We start from the raw sequence: 17251 nt of genomic DNA, 5'->3' as shown, positions 1-17251 counted from the left end.
CGGGGAGGTGGAAGCGATACCCACCGCCCGTATTGGTCCTCTTGGTGCTGCCGGCTTCAGGGGGGGCTTCCAGCGGCCTTTTCCGCGAGTCCGGCGGGTCCAGGTCTATGGGAACCCCAGTGTGGGTCCCGTTCTGCTGGATGGGAGCTGCCGCCATCATGTTTGCAGTTCCTGCCGCTTCTACGGGGAGAAGGTTCTCCCTTTTGTTTTGGCTTTTTCTTTTCTTTTTTTTGCTTTTTTTTTTTTTTTTTTTTTTGCTTTTGGGGTTTCTTAAGGTTGTTTTGTTTTTGTTTTTTTTAATCGGATCAATAGAAATCTCTTTAGGAAAAAAAAGCAATGTTGCTGGTTTGTTCTCACTGGGGAGGGGGCAGGGCTGAGGAGCAGCTGCAGTGCAGTGTCAGAAAGGAGACAGGGGAATGGAGGGGGTGTGAGAGACGGAGGGTGAAAGAAGGAGAAGAAAGGAGAGAGGGGGAGAGAGTGGAGAAGGGAGAGGGGCGAGTGAATGAGCGGGAGGAGGGGAGCGGGGAGGACGGGCAGAGGGAGTGGGAGAGCGCGAGGGCTGGCGGGGCGCAGGGAGAAGCCGAGGAGGAGGGGAGAGTGAGGGAAAGAGTGAATGAGCAGGAGGAGGGGAAAGAGGGGGACGCGGAGAGAAGAGCGAGCGGCGGAGGAGGGCAGGAGCCGGGAAGGAGCGCGGCGGTCCCCGCGCCGCGCTAGCGCTGCGCTCGCTCCCGCTGCTGGTGCTGCCGCCGCCGCCGGAGCGGTTCTGCCGTTGCCTGGGCTGCTCGGCGCTGCTGCTGCTGCTGCTGCTGCCGCCCGGTCTCGCTCATTATTTCTCCCGCTTGTGGGGGGGGGGGGGCTGGCGGGGAGGGAGGGGGATGGCTGCGAGGGGAGGGTAGTGAGGGGTTGAGTTCGCAGACTCCCACACACTTCGAGCTCGGGTCCCTGCCTCTCAGCAGCGCCGCCGCCTCCCGACGCCGAAGTCTCAGCCTGCGGGGGCGGGGGCGGGGGGGGGCCAGTGCGGGGGGCGAGAGTGTGCGTGTCTGCGCGGGAGTGAGCGCGCGCGGGCTGAGAGCGTGCGCGGGGGCGAGCGCCGGCGGCGGGGGCGGGGCCGGGGGCCGGGGCGCTCCTGTGGGAAGGGAGGGGGTGAAAGGTCACGGGTCCCCGGCAACACGGCTCAGGCAAACGTAAGCGGCTAGTCGCAGAAACCGAGGGGTCCAAGAAACCCGCTAGGCTGGAAGGCGGGAAGTAGATATTACTGACAGCCGTGCCAGCCAATAATATGGAAACGTGAGAAAGGCTCTTCAGGCCCCTTCCCAATCGGGAAACTTGGGTATGAGAGGGAGTGAAGGGGCGGGGTGGGATCTCTCTCCAGCCGGGACTGGAGCGGCGACAATTTTGGCTAGTCTGAGAAGGGCATTCGAGTGACCGTTGACGAAGGTTGGGACAGCGTCAAGGCTGAGGAAAAAACCTTAACTGTATGCTTCCAGGACTTCTAGCTGGGTACATCAGTCTTTATTTTTAAGAGTTAGGTAAAAGACATTAGTTAGCATCTCACTCAAGGGCGGTTCTACGGGAGATTTCATCAAAAGAGTATTACTCGCACTGTGTGACTTCGTTAGGGAACTTAAAGTGTCACTCGCTGCCTTAAATCCTTTCGGAAACAAGCCAGCATATAAATAAATAAAGCTAGGTATGGGCATCCCCTTCACGAGGCGCCGAGAAGCGGACTAAAGACAGGCAACAGCTGAGTGTGTATCCAAAACTACATACTGAACGAACTATGAATATACGAGTAAAATTCAGTGCAATGTGCACAGCTTATGATTATACAGATCTTGGATATATAACGAACCTGAACCACAACCTAGAACACTACAGGAAAAAAAATACGTATTTGGAGTAGACGCTGAAAGTCTGAAAAGACTCCGTTTACAGTTGAGTAAACTGACTCAGTAAAGTATTTTGCTCAAGGTCATCCATCAAGTTAGTAGTTTAATTAAATCAGTGTGCTAGGAGGCAGTGATAGTGGAAATGCATGGGCTTTGGAATTCAAAATCTTGGTTTCGAGTCCTTGCGGGCATATTCTAAAAGTATGTCTCGGGCAATCCCTTAACATGTTGCTATATGTATTAAGTGCTTACCGTGTGCCAGGCAATCCGCTTCACATGTGGTGCTTTTTACATGCTGTATATCATGTAGTTATTACTGTCCGCACTTTATGAGGCAGTTTGGGTTTAGAGATATTAATAATTTTCCCGAAGTCACACTGGTGTAAACACTGTCGTAATCAAACTGAGGTTGTCTTGATTACAAAGTCTGTCCTCTTAAATACTGCAGTACACTGGAGCCTCAGGTTCCCTCCCACTTAAAAAAGGGACCTCAACTCTCTACCTCCCGAAATTCTTGAGTCAAATGAGATAATGTCATGGCGATGTGTTGTAAGATGTAAAAACGTATGAACATATTCACTAGATTTCTAGAACAAAGATGCTCCTTACCTATACATTTCTACAACAGCACTTCAACATGAAAATGGCTTTAGTATTAAGCTAGCATAGAAAGAACTTCACTGGAATTCTGTAGTATTCTAACCAAGAATACTTGCATAGCTGAGGCAGTAACCTCAGAATAATAGGATAAATTTTAATTCCTGGTAGATAGAGAAGGGAATGGAAAAGAATACTAACTCTACTCTTAGTGTGCTTTATTGGAAGGAGCATCTAGGAGGCATTGGGATTTCTGGTGCTTTTAAGTAATGAAAGATAGATGACACTCTGCTGAATGAGGAAGAGAATAACATTTATTTGGGAATAAAAATTCATCTGGAATATGAAAAGCACATTTGCCTCAAGTCAGGGAAGAAGATAAGCTGAGAGCTGAAAGAAAGGGAAAGCAGGTAAGTTAGTACATATTGGTAAAGGTCTGTGAACCGAAGTTCAGAATTTTGATCTGATGTATGATGTAATAGGAAACCACAATGTAGCCTTCATGGCCAAATATAAAGAGGATTTTTACATGGAATTGGATTTTTTTTTTTTTTTTTTTACAAAAGGGGAAGCTATGATGAGAAAAAAATGAGGTTTGGAATAAGTCTGTGGTAGTCAAGATAGAGAAAAGGCTGATGCCAGACCTTGTACAAAGTAGTCTGTGAAAAATATGTAAGGACATATTTTTCAAAAATGAAAAATTAGAAAAGGGCTGGGATTTGCAACTAGTTTGTTTTGAAACAGTAAAAGACAAGGGACAAAAATAATTCAAAGACAAAGATAGTTCAAAGCTATATTACATTAAAGCCTGGGCAAAGTACTCAATAGAATGTAGTTTTAAATTGGGGAAAGACTACGTTTTAGAACTGGAAAACCTGAGGTTCACAAATTTCTAAAAATAAGTAAACTATTTCTAAAATAGTTTAGAAAATATTTGTCATTGCCATGTGTAAGTTAGGTTCAAAATGAGCTTTCTAAATTAAATTGCCTTATACACATAAGCTTACTGAAATAGTCATGACACTGTATTCTTATGGTATTTATTTGACCCTTCTCTTATTCCTTCTTTAGACTTAATATTTAAATACTATTCACCACTGCATGGGACCCAGAAGCAGAAGATAAGATTTTTAATATGGATAGTATACCTAATAGTAACCAAGCTATGATATGCCAGCAATTACAGAGGCTATCCTAAGCCTCTGACCTGGTCAAACATCTATGGATCAGTCAGCTCTGAGCTGATTTGGTCAATGAAGATTATCAGAGAATACATTCCAATTAAGGCTCTATTCCCTAGTATATTTCATTGTCTTTTGAAAAAAAATTATACTTCTCCATTTCTCACTGCATATACCTCTACCATTCTGATTAAACAGATAAACATTTTACCTGTTGTCTTCTGCATTTGTACCAGCTAATAAAACTGAAGGAAAAAAAAGGTAAAGCAGCTTCCAGTTCATTAATAAGCTGCTATACAGCATGCTATATTATTATTACAGCATGTTATACATCTTACGCTACAAATAAACTGAATGAACTTTTCAAAAAATATAATAGAAACACTTGACCTTTTAATTCTTTGAAAAGAAATCGTTTATTTTTTAATTAACCAAGCAATTGGCACTGCAAATTTAATAATATTTTAACACCTTGACATAATAGAATTTGTGTGCTTTTCCTTGCCAATTAGTTGATGACTTATGAACATAAGAAACTATGATAGAAAATGATATTAATCTGAAGAACAAAATCCCTAGTCTTTATTGGCTTTCATTAGGTATTCTTTTCCTTCCTAAATTTTAGTCTGAGTAACAAAAGATAATATATTTTCAGTAATAATGATTGGCTTTCTAGAGAAAGCACAGATAGTTGATATCCACAAATATCCCCAAACCTATTTTCTTTGTCTCCATGCTCCTACCTGTCCTAAAATCAGTTCTGTTACTAAACAACATAAATACTGAGTGTTTCTCTGCAGCCTGTGCTTTGGGAATATATTTTCTGAGTTTATGTTCTATTAGAAGCAGATCCTGAGTTAAGGATTCAAGTGCAAGTAGTTTATTTTGGAAGTGATTTCAGAAAACACAGTAGCATCTTGGGGAAGTGAGACAGGGAATGGAAGGGAGGCAATGAAGTGTGTGAATTCCCAGGCAAATTATCACTGTGAGTAAACAGCTTAATCTCACTGGGATTTCCTGGAAAACCATTTAAAATAGTAGCCTTAGAATTATCCCACCCAAAGCGTGAGAAAACAGGTATAAATATACACCACCTCCCTTTAGTCATTGGTCGAAGTCTATTCAATGCATGCTGGCCAATCTTCCAACTGCTAGAGCTGCATCTTTTTCTGAGGACTTTCTATGGAGGCTGGAGGCTGTTCTGCCCTTACAGAGGCTGGAAATTCTGTGGAATATCCCCCACCAATATGGAAAATCAGGCCAGTGTGCTCTGAAATGGTAGACAAGGAGACATGGGTAGGGCAGTAACAGTTTGCTACTAGTATCAAAATGAAATTAGGAAAAAGGAAAATGAGAAGCCTGTTACTGCAAAGTACTGTTGGGAAAGATCAAATAAATACGAAAAAATTTGGAAAGCTTAAAGTACTAAAAATTTTTACAGTTTTCACAATCCAAATATTGTAACCAAGAATAGCTTGTCAACAACCCAACTAATTTTTTCTATGTTTTTAAAAACCGCGTTTTTAGTTTTTTAGACAGAATCAATATACCTATTCTGATCCTTTTTTCACTCAATGCAGCACAAAGAAAATAGGAGAAAATACATACCAAAAAGTGTATCACCTAATCCTATATCCCAGATCTTATATAACAAGTTCTATAAATAGACATTGATTAGAAGTATTTTTCTAAGATTGTACTTCTTAAAAAATAATTTATTGGGCTTCCCTGGTGGCGCAGTGGTTCAGAGTCCGCCTGCCGATGCAGGCGACACGGGTTCGTGCCCCAGTGCGGGAAGATCCCACATGCCGCGGAGCGGCTGGGCCCGTGAGCCATGGCCACTGAGCCTGCGCGTCCGGAGCCTGTGCTCCACAAGGGGAGAGGCCACAACAGTGAGAGGCCCGCATACCGCAAAAAAAAAAAAAATGATTTATTGAAACTTATCTCAAAAATTCAAACAGGTTTTATGTTTATGTATCTAATAGTATAAATTCACTGTCGTGGATATGTTTATGAAACAGTCTATGAAAGCTCACACTAATTTATATAGAGACATAAATGTGTTATTAGCATTATTCCAAAAAGTCCCCAAACCTCAATATTCCAGTTGCAAATGTGTCATCCTAATAGATAATGAGATATGTTAATATTATAAAAAAAAATCCTAATTTCTTTATCATTGGGTATATTATGAAATGCATGTTTAGACAATAAATAACACTTTCCACAGTGTGATAAAAAGAGCCTTGTGATAATTGGAACATGGATATGTAAAAGGTTAACCTTAGGGGAACCTGGGGGAAAGTATTGGGGAACTTCTATCTTTGCAACTCTTCTTTAAGACTAAACTTATTTTAAAATAAAAAGTTAAAAACAAACAACAAAAAGAACCTTGAACTGATAATCTGGTTCTGACTCTTAAACTTACTAACTTTGTTACGTACAGTAACTCATTTACCTGCTCTGAGTTTCAGTTTCCTCATCTATAAAATAGAATTGGAAAATGCTCTGTACGTCTCCAAAAACAAATTTCTATATTAGTATGTTTGCTACCATTCATAGAATCATACAAAGAAAATTATCAAAATCAAAGTACGTATTGTGTGCTTTAAGATGCATTTTAAAATCAGTTAATAATACACATTTTGAAGATGTACTTTAGGTGTACTGCAAAATAATATACCAAGGAAAACAATTTTGATACTGTAAAGAATATATTTAATACATTTGTTCCCTATATTTTTGCATTTAAAAATAATAATTCACTAAAATCTATAGTTGAAAATATTTTCTTGAGACAATAATTCAAATTGTGAAGTTTCATCTTTTAAGCCATTTAGATGTGAAAAATTGCTGGGGTGAAAAAAGTAAATGATAAAGTTGTTAAGACAGAGCAAAAAAAAAGAATAAGAAAAAAAGAGCTATAAAAGTAAACTAAAGAAGCGATAGTTGAGTAGTACTCATATGTTTTATCAACTAAGTTTAAATCACTTATCTGTTGCTTCCATAAAATATCTTCAAGTACACATACATTATATTTTATTCTGATAATGTCTAGAGTGATCCTGAGTCTTCATTTGACCAAGATGTTCTTGGCTTGTGCCAGATGTCCCAGAGCAATTATCAGTTACCCTCAGAATTTTCCCAATTTGGACAATAAATTATATGGTCACCCTAATAATACTCAAGAGCTTTGACTTTTTGTTTTAGCCCTGCCAGTTATAAACCATAAAGTCTTTTTTATTCATCAAATTCCTTTAAATAACAACTTCCCCATGTGTAATAGTAGAAATGTTTATCATAGGTCAATCATATATTATATTGTGGTGTAATAAATTAGCACATTCTCACATCCTCTACCCTCCATGATGTTTTATTCCCTATCTATACTTTTATTAGCTAGAGCTAAGGCCAAAGATTAAGAACAGAGGTAGAAAGGAGTAGATTAGAATTTTATTTATTTATTTATTTATTTTTTGCAGTACGCGAGCCTCTCACTGCTGTGGCCTCTCCCGTTGCGGAGCACAGGCTCCGGACGCGCAGGCTCAGCGGCCATGGCTCACGGGCCCAGCCGCTCCACAGCATGTGGGATCTTCCCAGACCGGGGCATGAACCCGTGTCGCCTGCATCGGCAGGTGGACTCTCAACCACTGCGCCACCAGGGAAGCCCTAGAATAGAATTTTTTAATGTATCTTTTCACATTTTAACATGGAATCTATCATTTTGATAGGATTACTCCTTCATTAGAAGGTACTGTATGTAACAAGATGAAGTGAATGAAGAAATAATAAATGAGACATCATAAATATAATAAAATACAACTTCAAATGATAAACCACTGGACCCACAGGTAGCATCAAGGAATTGCTTACATTATGGATTGTTCAGATTTCCTGTCTGTTTACTTCTTGCTGCTCAAATAAGCCATAGTCCTTCTTGACTTCCAAACAAGCTTTTAATGTTTCTGGAAAGCCTTCTTTCTATTTGCTATTTCCACTGTTTGTTATAGGTCAAATAATTTAAAGTTCTGTTTGTCTTATAACAGTGTTGTTTGTGTTCATAAGTACAAAAAAATTGACATCCTTATATATTTTAAAAAATTACATTACCGTACTCATCCGTAGATTCTGCCTTGCTATTTAATCTTTTGGTTTCACTATGTAAGCATTTCTGTGGTAGGTCAGAAGTGTTTAATTGACATCACATAATTCTAAATTCTTTTATACATGTGTCATTTCATATAACTAAGAGTATATAGAGCTTTCTTACTAAAACCTACATTTTATGTATGGATGTTTATGTGCATATGGTATAGAAAGAGGGTATGTGAGTGTGTGTGTGTGTGTGTGTTTGTGTGTGTGTGTGTGTGTGATAGAAAGAGGGAGACAGAAGAGGCTGGATATTGCAGTTCTACCTAATGTCTGTAGTGGGGTAGAAAAATTAGTAAATGCAAAATTTGCCTTTACTTAGCCTTTTCTTCTCAAGGTTAAGTATTTTTGGGCTTTTAATTTTTTTATCTTACCTTCTTATTATGGAAACTTTGAAATGTATTTAAAAGGAGATAAAATAGTATAATGAATCCCATGTACCATACACCTACCTTCAAAACTGTAAACTCATGACCAATATTGTTTCATTTATAACCTGTCCCTTGGGATAATTTGAAACAAACTCTAACTATCATACCATTTTTATTTTGAAAATATTATAGGCTTTTTAAAATATCTAAAATATCATCATTACATTGAAAATAATTGACACGAACTTCTTAATATTGTCCAATATCTGGTCTGTGTTTAAATTTCCTCAATAGTCTTAAAAAGTTTTTAACATTTTGTTCAAACCTCAACCCAGATAAATATACTGTTACTGGTTCATGTCTCTCAAATCTCTTTTAATCTCTATCAGTCAGGTTTCAACCAGAGAAGCAGACCACTAGGATATATACTTTTTAAATTTATACACACACACACACACACACGGGTATGTATACATGCACACACATATATAGATGTAGGTACTGTCTAGATATATAGTGATAATAAGGGAATTGACTCTGGTTAAGCAAGCCCGAAGCCCATAGATGGACAGTCAGGAAGGAAAGACACAGAGGGAAGAGAGAACAATTGCAGGCCCAACCGTGCTTGGAGTCTCAGATTTTCAGAGACATGGTTGCTTTAATGACTACCACCTGATTTTCAGGTCCACCCAGAATAACCTCCCTTTTGATTTACTCAAAATTGGAACTTTAACTGCATCTCAAAATTCCTTCACAGCAGAACCTATTGTTTGATTGAATAACTAGGAGAGGTTTTATGTATGCAACAAAATGTCTGCTGCCTCCCTTCTGTTCTCCAACTCTCACAAGAGAATCTCCCTTGTAGACCACTCTAACTAGAAACATACTAGACTGCCGTCATATCACACAGCCATCACAGGCCACTGTTTGTCAACTTGGCACCCATATACATCTCTTTAAACCATATTTAATCACTAAATAAAAATAGTAAAATCATACTTCTGACTAACATAATGAACTTAATGACATGATAGAATGAACTATCCCACGTAAAACTGAAAAATGCTAACCCTTTCCCCAGGAGAGGATACAAAATCTTCGGGTGATGTTCACACGTCTCCTGTGATAGCCTATAATTTAAATATTGAAATATAAGGTTAATTGTTATTAACACATGTTACATGATAAGAGGATGACAGAGGTAATAAAACAAAAATATTTAATACATATACAAATATTCGCATGAAAATAGTAAAGAAATACTCATAATGATTATTGTCTTCCTTTCTGCAAATGGTCACATTATCATAGCTGGTATTTCTTCCACTACCTTCTTTCATTTCCTTCTTCCACTACTCTTTCCATATTCCCTTTGCCCTCAGCAAGCACCTCAGCTGGTTGTGGTTCTTTGCCAAGTGGGATGACCCAAACCTTAATTTCTGAAGGATCTGGGCTATTAGAAATCCTACCTGAATGGAGTTGTCATAGTTTTCCACTGACTTTAATCAAAGTACATAGGCATACAAAGAGATGCCCTAGGGCAGGAGTCCCCAGCCTCCGGAACCTGGGCCGCACAGCAGGAGGTGAGCGGTGAGCGAGCAATTTTCATCTGCTGCTCCCCATCGCTGCCCATCACTGGCATCACCGCTTGAACCATTCCCCAACCCTGCCCTATCCGTGGAAAAATTGTTTTCCATGAAACCGGTCCCTGGTGCCAAAAAGGTTGGGGACTGCTGCCCTAGGGGATCTCCTGTATTTCAGACAGAATCTACTTTACCCTCATTGTGCAATAGCACCCTATTTTCCTTGATAGCCAGGACTGATCACTGCAGCCAGCATAACTCCTTTCTTTTTCTGTTGATTCAGAGGCTTGAAGAGCCCACAGTGGCCAGATGGCAGCCACTTCCAGTTCAATGGAATATTTATTGTGTCCCCTGGGGGATGCATTCCTTGTTTTGAAACTATGACCTCTAGGCCAACATACCCTAAAGTCATGGGAATGGGAAAGAAACATTTTGCTAGCCAAGATGACTAGAGGCAATGTGAGAGGAGCGGCTCTCATTTCCAGCTCTTGGATTTACAATGTAAGGATTTGTAAATCCTGGTGATGGGAGAAATAGCACCGTATGTTAGAGGTTGATTTAAAGCATTGAGCACATCCTAGAGGACATTGTCTCAATCTCACAAGGTATTGCCACCTACCTGGCACCATAACTGAGTCATCAAAAGAGCAATCCACAGTCCTATTAAGCCAGCTGCTTCATAATGATAATATAAGACCAGGAAATACCATGGGTAGGAGCTCATTGTCACACAGTATAAAATTTTCATAATATAGCAAGATCCTTTCTCAAGGTCCCCTTCTAGGATTTGTAAATTGATTCAGGACTAGAATTTGATTCAGGGGCCATGACTCTATTTTGGTGATTCAGATCAGACTTCTGATCACTAAACTTAGAATTTTCCATTTATACAGATCCAGTAAAAGTTAAGGAGGCTTCCTGTCTCCGATGTTGAAGTTTTCATCTCTGAAAGTTAATTTTGGGTCTTTTTTATATCTTCCAAGAATCCACTTAGTATGTTGAATAAATCCTGTAGATTCTTGAATATATGGGAGACAGTTACAATAATTGTTTTAATATCTTTATTGATTCTATCCTTTGTAATTTCTGATATATTTTTTTAATTGAGCTCCACTTACTTTTTTTTTTAATTAATTAATTTATTTATTTTTGGCTGTGTTGGGTCTTCATTACTGTGTGCGGGCTTTCTCTAGTTGCGGTGAACGGGGGCTACTTTTCGTTGCAGTCTGCAGGCTTCTCATTGCAGTGGTGTCTCTTGTTGCGGAGCACAGGCTCTAGGCACGTGGGCTTCAGTAGATGTGGCATGCAGACTCAGTAGTTGTGGCTCGCGGGCTCTAGAGCGCAGGTTCAGTTGTTGTGGTGCACGGGCTTAGTTGCTCCGTGGCATGTGGGATCTTCCTGGACCAGGGCTCGAAACCGCGCCCCCTGCGTTGGCAGGCGGATTCTTAACCACTGCGCCACCAGGGAAGTCCCTCTGATACGGTTTTGGTTGTTTGCTTTTTCTCCTCAATATGAATCATATTGTCCCACCTTTCTACATGTCTGATTATTTTTACAGTATGTCAGGCATTGTTAATTTTACATTGTATGCTGGATATTTTTGTGTTTCTACAAATATTCTTGACCTTTGTTCTTTAATGTGGCTTCTGGAAACAGTTTGATATTTGCGGGTCTTGCTTTAAGCTTATGAGATGGGGTGAGGTCACCTTATAATCCAGGGCTAATCTTGCCCCACAACTGAGGCAAAACACTCTTAGTACTCTAGCAGAGTGAATTATGAGGTTTTCCATTTTGAGTAGAGGGGACAGGAAGTATTTCTAGCTCTGAGTGAGCACCAAGTACTGTTACCTCTAATCTTTAGGTAGTTTCCTCCACTGCATGAGATGATTAGTACTCAGCTGAAGACTCACGGGGACCCATTCATATTTCCAAAGTTTTATCTCTGTGAAGCTCTTTTCTCTCAGCAATGTGACACTCTGTGAACTTTAGCCACCCTGTTTGGTGTTTCTCAAAAAAAGCTAAATATGGAATTCCTATATAACCCAGAAATTCCACTCATAGGTTACATACTTACCCAAAAGAATTGAAAACAGGTTTCAAACAAATACTTCTATTTTTTTCAGTGTTTATTGGAGTATAGTTGATTTACAGTGTTGTGTTAGTTTCAGGTGTACAGCAAAGTAAATCAGTTATACATATACATGTGTCCACTCTTTTTTATATTCTTTTCCCATATAGGTCATTACAGAATATTGAGTAGAGCTCCCTGTGCTATACAGTAGGTCCTTATTAGTTATCTATTTTATATATAGTAGTGTGTATATGTCAATCCCAATCTCCTAATTTATCCCTCCCCCTTTTTCCCCCCAGTAACCATAAGTTCAAACAAATACTTTTACATGAATGCTAATAGCAGCATTATTCACAGTAGCCAAACACTGGAAGCAACTCAAATCTCCATCAACTAATGAAGGGATAAAATACATGGTATAGTCATAGAATAGAATATTACTTAACCATAAAAAGAAGTGAAGTACTTATACATGCTACAATGGAGATGAACCTCAAAAAGATTATACTAAAAATATAATAAACATGTTCTCATTTAACATAAAGTATATAGCCTATATGTTCGATGAGAACATGTTTATTGTATTTATCTGGCTATTCTACAATGATAGAAGAAAGAATACACACACATACACCCCCCCCACACACACACCTCACACACAGTATACTTCTGTTTAGCATTTAATTCCTGTCAAAAATATTATTTAATAAAAATATAGGGCTTCCCTGGTGGCACAGTGGTTAAGAATCTGCCTGCCAATGTAGGGGACACGGGTTCGAGCCCTGGTCCGGGAAGATCCCACATGCCACAGAGCCACCAGGCCCGTGCACCACAACTGCTGACCCTGTGTTCTAGGACACGCGAGCCACAACTACTGAAGCCCACGCACCTAGAGCCCATGCTCTGCAACAAGAGAAGCCACCGTGATGAGAAGCTCGCGCACCGCAATGAAGAGTGGCCCCTGCTCGCCCCAACTAGAGAAAGCCTGCACACAGCAACAAAGACCCAACGCAGCCAAAAATAAATAGATAAATAAATTTTTTAAAAAAATTTCTTCTTAATGATGACTCCATCTTACCTATTTAAAAAAAATAAATAAATAAAAAATAAAAAGTATATCACAGTTCCTTTCAGAAATTATGCATTTTACACTGGTCGTAGCCTTTATAATTGTCTTTGAAAAAATGTATATTCAACTACTTTGCCCAGTTTTAAATTGGGTTATCTTTCTGTTGTTCAGTAGTAGATGTTCTTTATATATTCTGCATACTAGTCCTTTATCTGATACATGATTTACAAATATTTTTCCCATTTTGTAACTTGTCTTCATTTTATTGATACTGTGCTTTGATACACAAAAGTTTTAAATTTTGATGAAGTCCAACTTATCTATTTTTTCTTGTTTCTTCTTTTGGTGTCATTACTAAGAATTCATTGCAAATTTAAAGTCATGAAGATTTACTTCTATGTTTTCTTCTAGGAGTTTTATGGTTTTAGCTCTTATATTTAGGCTACTGATCCATTTTGAGTTAATTTTGTATATGGTATGAGATAGGATTCCAACTTCATTCTTTTTTGTGTGGAAATCCAGTGTCCCAGCACAATGTTAACTATGCCTGTCATGTATCATGGAAGGTATCAGAAGCCAGAGGCTTATAGTTATAACTTCCCAATGACCTAAATATTAACAATACTCTATTTCTTAATTAAAATTTAGGTAAGTCGGGGCTTCCCTGGTGGCGCAGTGGTTGGGAGTCCACCTGCCGGTGCAGGGGACGCGGGTTCGTGCCCCGGTCCAGGAGGATTCCACATGCCGCGGAGCGGCTGGGCCCGTGGGCCATGGCCGCTGGGCCTGCGCGTCCGGAGCCTGTGCTCCGCGACAGGAGAAGCCACAGCAGTGATAGGCCCGCGTACCACAAAAAAAAAAAAAAAATTTAGGTAAGTCTATTTATTGTTACCTGAGAAGGAGGTAAAGAAGGAGGACAAACATAAGGAAGGAGATGATAAGATTCTCTTTTAGATTGAATATAGTTATCAATATCCCTATCAATAGTATGTTACAGGGCCTTCAAAATGCCTGGTACTCACACACTAACTAGGATTATGATATATAATTTTATATACTCTCTACATCCTCCATTCTCCAGAAGCCCTACCACCCCCATGACAGAAAAACCTGTGGTGCTAAAGGGTAAATATTTTAACTGTTCCAAATTTTCTCATTATGCATTTTCACTTCTCTGCTCCACTAGCTCTTCTTATAATGTTAAGCCAAAATGAATAGTAACACCACCATGCTACGCTTCATAAACACTCAGATTTCCTTTACGCCTTGGCATTGGTCTAATAAAACTTTCCCTGTTAAACTGAGGAAGAATTGGAATTTTTCTAATAAAGTTTATTTGGAAACTAAGAAAAGAAAAAAACAAGAATCATAGAAAAATAAAAGTTTAATCCATTCCCTGTATACTAACAACTGAAACTCTATGGAAACTTAGCCATAAATTGGTTTAGTTGGCATATGTTTATGGAACACCAAGGCTTGCTTCCCTTTTTCTTACTTCAAATATGCCAAGGTGGCATGTTTATCCAGGTATTGTTAGCTGGAGATAGATTTGGAATACCCCCTCAGCTAGGTAATACATTTCTCAATTTCATTTACAGGTTTATTTTCAGGTCTTTATCCCCAACTCCAGTCCCAAGCTAGAACTTTTAACTTCAACCCATCATGTGAGCTGAGACATGGACCCATAATCCCCTAACCAATCCCAAGGATTTCAATTGCTTATTTTATTAATACAACCTTCCACTCCACCCCTGACCCAATCATCACATGTCTTTATCTTTCACCTATTTGGCTTATCCTTTGCTGAATCATTTTTACTGACTGGCTATGAAGTTAGTTCTACTTTAAGTGAAACTTAGTTCCTTTACCTGAATTTGTGTGTTAGGAGTTATTGAGCTATTATCTGGAGGAAAAACCCCACCCAAGAGTTTTTGAGGCATGAGTGGCTCATCCAGAAGAAGGAGAGAGATGTCAGTACTGAGAATTGAGAAGGGGGAAGTGATTCTACCTGAGAGACAGAATTATAAAATGTCAGAGTCCACTTGCATGCAGCTAACATTAATGGGGAATGGCTGAGTGATGTGAAAAACAAACCACTTAGCATTGCAGCCTAGAAGGCAGCGTTATAGATCTTTGAGGCCAAGCTTGCACTCAGTGAGTGGCATCACCAGGGGAGGATTATTGAGCCTGTCAGTGAATCAGTGCCCTACATAGAGCAGAAGATGAACTGCAATAAAGGCATCATGGAGCATAAGGAGATAATAACTGCCATAACGACCACCTCCCTGCCACCATTCCATTTCTGGACCAACTATACCTCTTCCAGGTCTTTGGATATTTCTAGGGAAGAAAATAACCCCATTTATTAAATACAAGAAATATAATTTTTTTACCACTCTAGATGGTGGAGATTTGGAATATGGTGTAGTTTGTTTTTAGAACAAATAAAGCATGCTACTTAGTATGTGGAGCAAATTCACACTGGCTACATTAGTATCCAGTCCCTGTGGTTCTGATAGAAAATGCCATCATTCCCTGCTGGAACCTGTCTGAATCCTGTCAGCTCTTCTGACAGAAGCAGAGTTTTCATCTTTTACACTTTCTAAAACCTTTTTCTATTGAACTGCCCACTAAATTCCTATTTTTTTGTCAATGAGAAATCTCCGATTTCTCAGCTTATTTGCAAAGCAAAGATGAAAGACAGACAGTAAGTTTAATTACTATTAAGGCTCAGGACACCAGCTCTATCCACTGGCACAAGCCTCTTTGAAAATCCCCCCAGATGCTCACAAATGATACCCATCCAGAATTCTTTCACTCTTAGTTAACAGCTTGAAAACTGCTTTACCAACCATAAAAATGTTAATGAATGTACATTAAAAGTAACAGTAAGGCTATTTAGTTAGACCTCCTAGTAAAATTTACTCATGTCAGTATCTATACCAGTTGTATATTTTATATTCTAGCTTACTACATATGATATATTTTCTCACAGGCTATCTTGTAATTCTTTTCATAAACTTAATTTGGAATATTAACTGTTACTTCTTAACTTTATGCTATTTGGCTTATCAGTTCTGTGGTTAGCTATTTCTGTGATATTGGACAAGCACTTCTCCTTTCTGGACCTTATTCATACATAACATAAAGGATTTTATTAAATAATTTTCAAGAATCCTTGTAGTTCTGACTTTCTGTAAGGTTAATTTGAAAACAGTATGAAATATGGTTAAGGACTCAAGGAAATGTCTTCTTTAATCCTTTTCTAAGGAGTTAAACAGTTAAGTTTAAAGCTATTACTTTTGGAGGGAATATTTACTTATAGCTTTTTAATATATTGTTAGTAGTCAAAGGAAGAAGAATAAAATGCACTGAAATATATATTTTCAAAAAGTATGTAAGTGCTTAAGTGACTTTACATATTATGTGTGAGCCTGAATTCTTTACATAGTTTTAAATAATGAATTATTCTTTCATAATGCAGACTCATATATGTCCCTGTGATTCATACAAAAAGAAAATTATTTTAAATAATTGAGCTTGATTTACATAGTTGGGAGGTTATAGACTAACTACCTTGTTTTATTTTGCCAGCATTGTGCTCTTATTTTGGGGGCCAACATTTAAAAATAGTTTCCATGTTTTTTAAAAATATGTTTTTCAGTGTCCTTTTGAAAAATTACATAATCTGGTAACTCTAGTCCCACACTCACATGTAGTAACTACTGGCCAAAGCTAAATAGCAATTGTCCTTTTTAGGTAGGACATGGGCTCAAGGCATTGCCCTGATTCCCTCATTCACACTTGTACTGGACCACTTCACTCATCATGTTATCTGCCTGGTATTTCAACCAATGTGTTTACCCCCATTTGATAGGATTGTTAACATTGATTTCATTCAATATTGTATTTTATTTTCAAATAAACTTTTCCTCTGGATTTATAACAAAGGATTTGGATTTCTTGTCATCCAAATTTAACATGGTTTTCCTCAAGCCTTCTGAAGTGAGTACACATCAACATTTGATTGGCATAATGTTCAAATATAGACAGGCATTGAGTTATATATTCTTCAGAGAAAATACAGAAAAAAATTACTAATGTAATTTTTCCAGTTGGATTTAAATATCAATTCAATGGACATAATATCTTCATTACAACCTCATAAGTACCATTAAATAGTAGTTATAAATAGTTCTTAAATATTCCACTCTGACAAATAAAGATACTCAGATAACCCAACACTGAAAATAAAAGCTAAGCCAAACACACACATATATGTTGTGGTTTTAAGTGGACTACTTTTCCCAATAAAAATAAAAATCTTTTTATAAAATGGAAGAA

The 17251-nt window shown here is 38.6% G+C and overlaps 1 protein-coding gene across 3 annotated transcripts in view; it reads right to left on the bottom strand.

The window, feature by feature from the left end:
* NOVA1 (NOVA alternative splicing regulator 1) overlaps positions 1-839 on the bottom strand; it is a 142098-nt gene extending 141259 nt beyond the window's left edge. The window contains exon 1 of one of the 3 annotated variants that reach the window (XM_067738867.1): positions 25-839. In XM_067738867.1, the coding sequence (XP_067594968.1) occupies positions 25-160 (136 nt within the window). In that variant the 5' untranslated portion in view covers positions 161-839. The remainder of the gene's footprint in view (positions 1-24) is intronic. The other 2 variants (XM_067738858.1, XM_067738918.1) reach the window with 2 other exon arrangements.
* Positions 840-17251: the final 16412 nt, after the last annotated feature.

Source organism: Pseudorca crassidens, chromosome 1 (assembly GCF_039906515.1).
Source record: "Pseudorca crassidens isolate mPseCra1 chromosome 1, mPseCra1.hap1, whole genome shotgun sequence".
NCBI classification, from domain to species: domain Eukaryota; kingdom Metazoa; phylum Chordata; class Mammalia; order Artiodactyla; family Delphinidae; genus Pseudorca; species Pseudorca crassidens.
The sequence above is the reverse complement of the archived record's forward strand: the minus strand, read 5'-3'. Positions and strand labels throughout refer to the sequence as shown.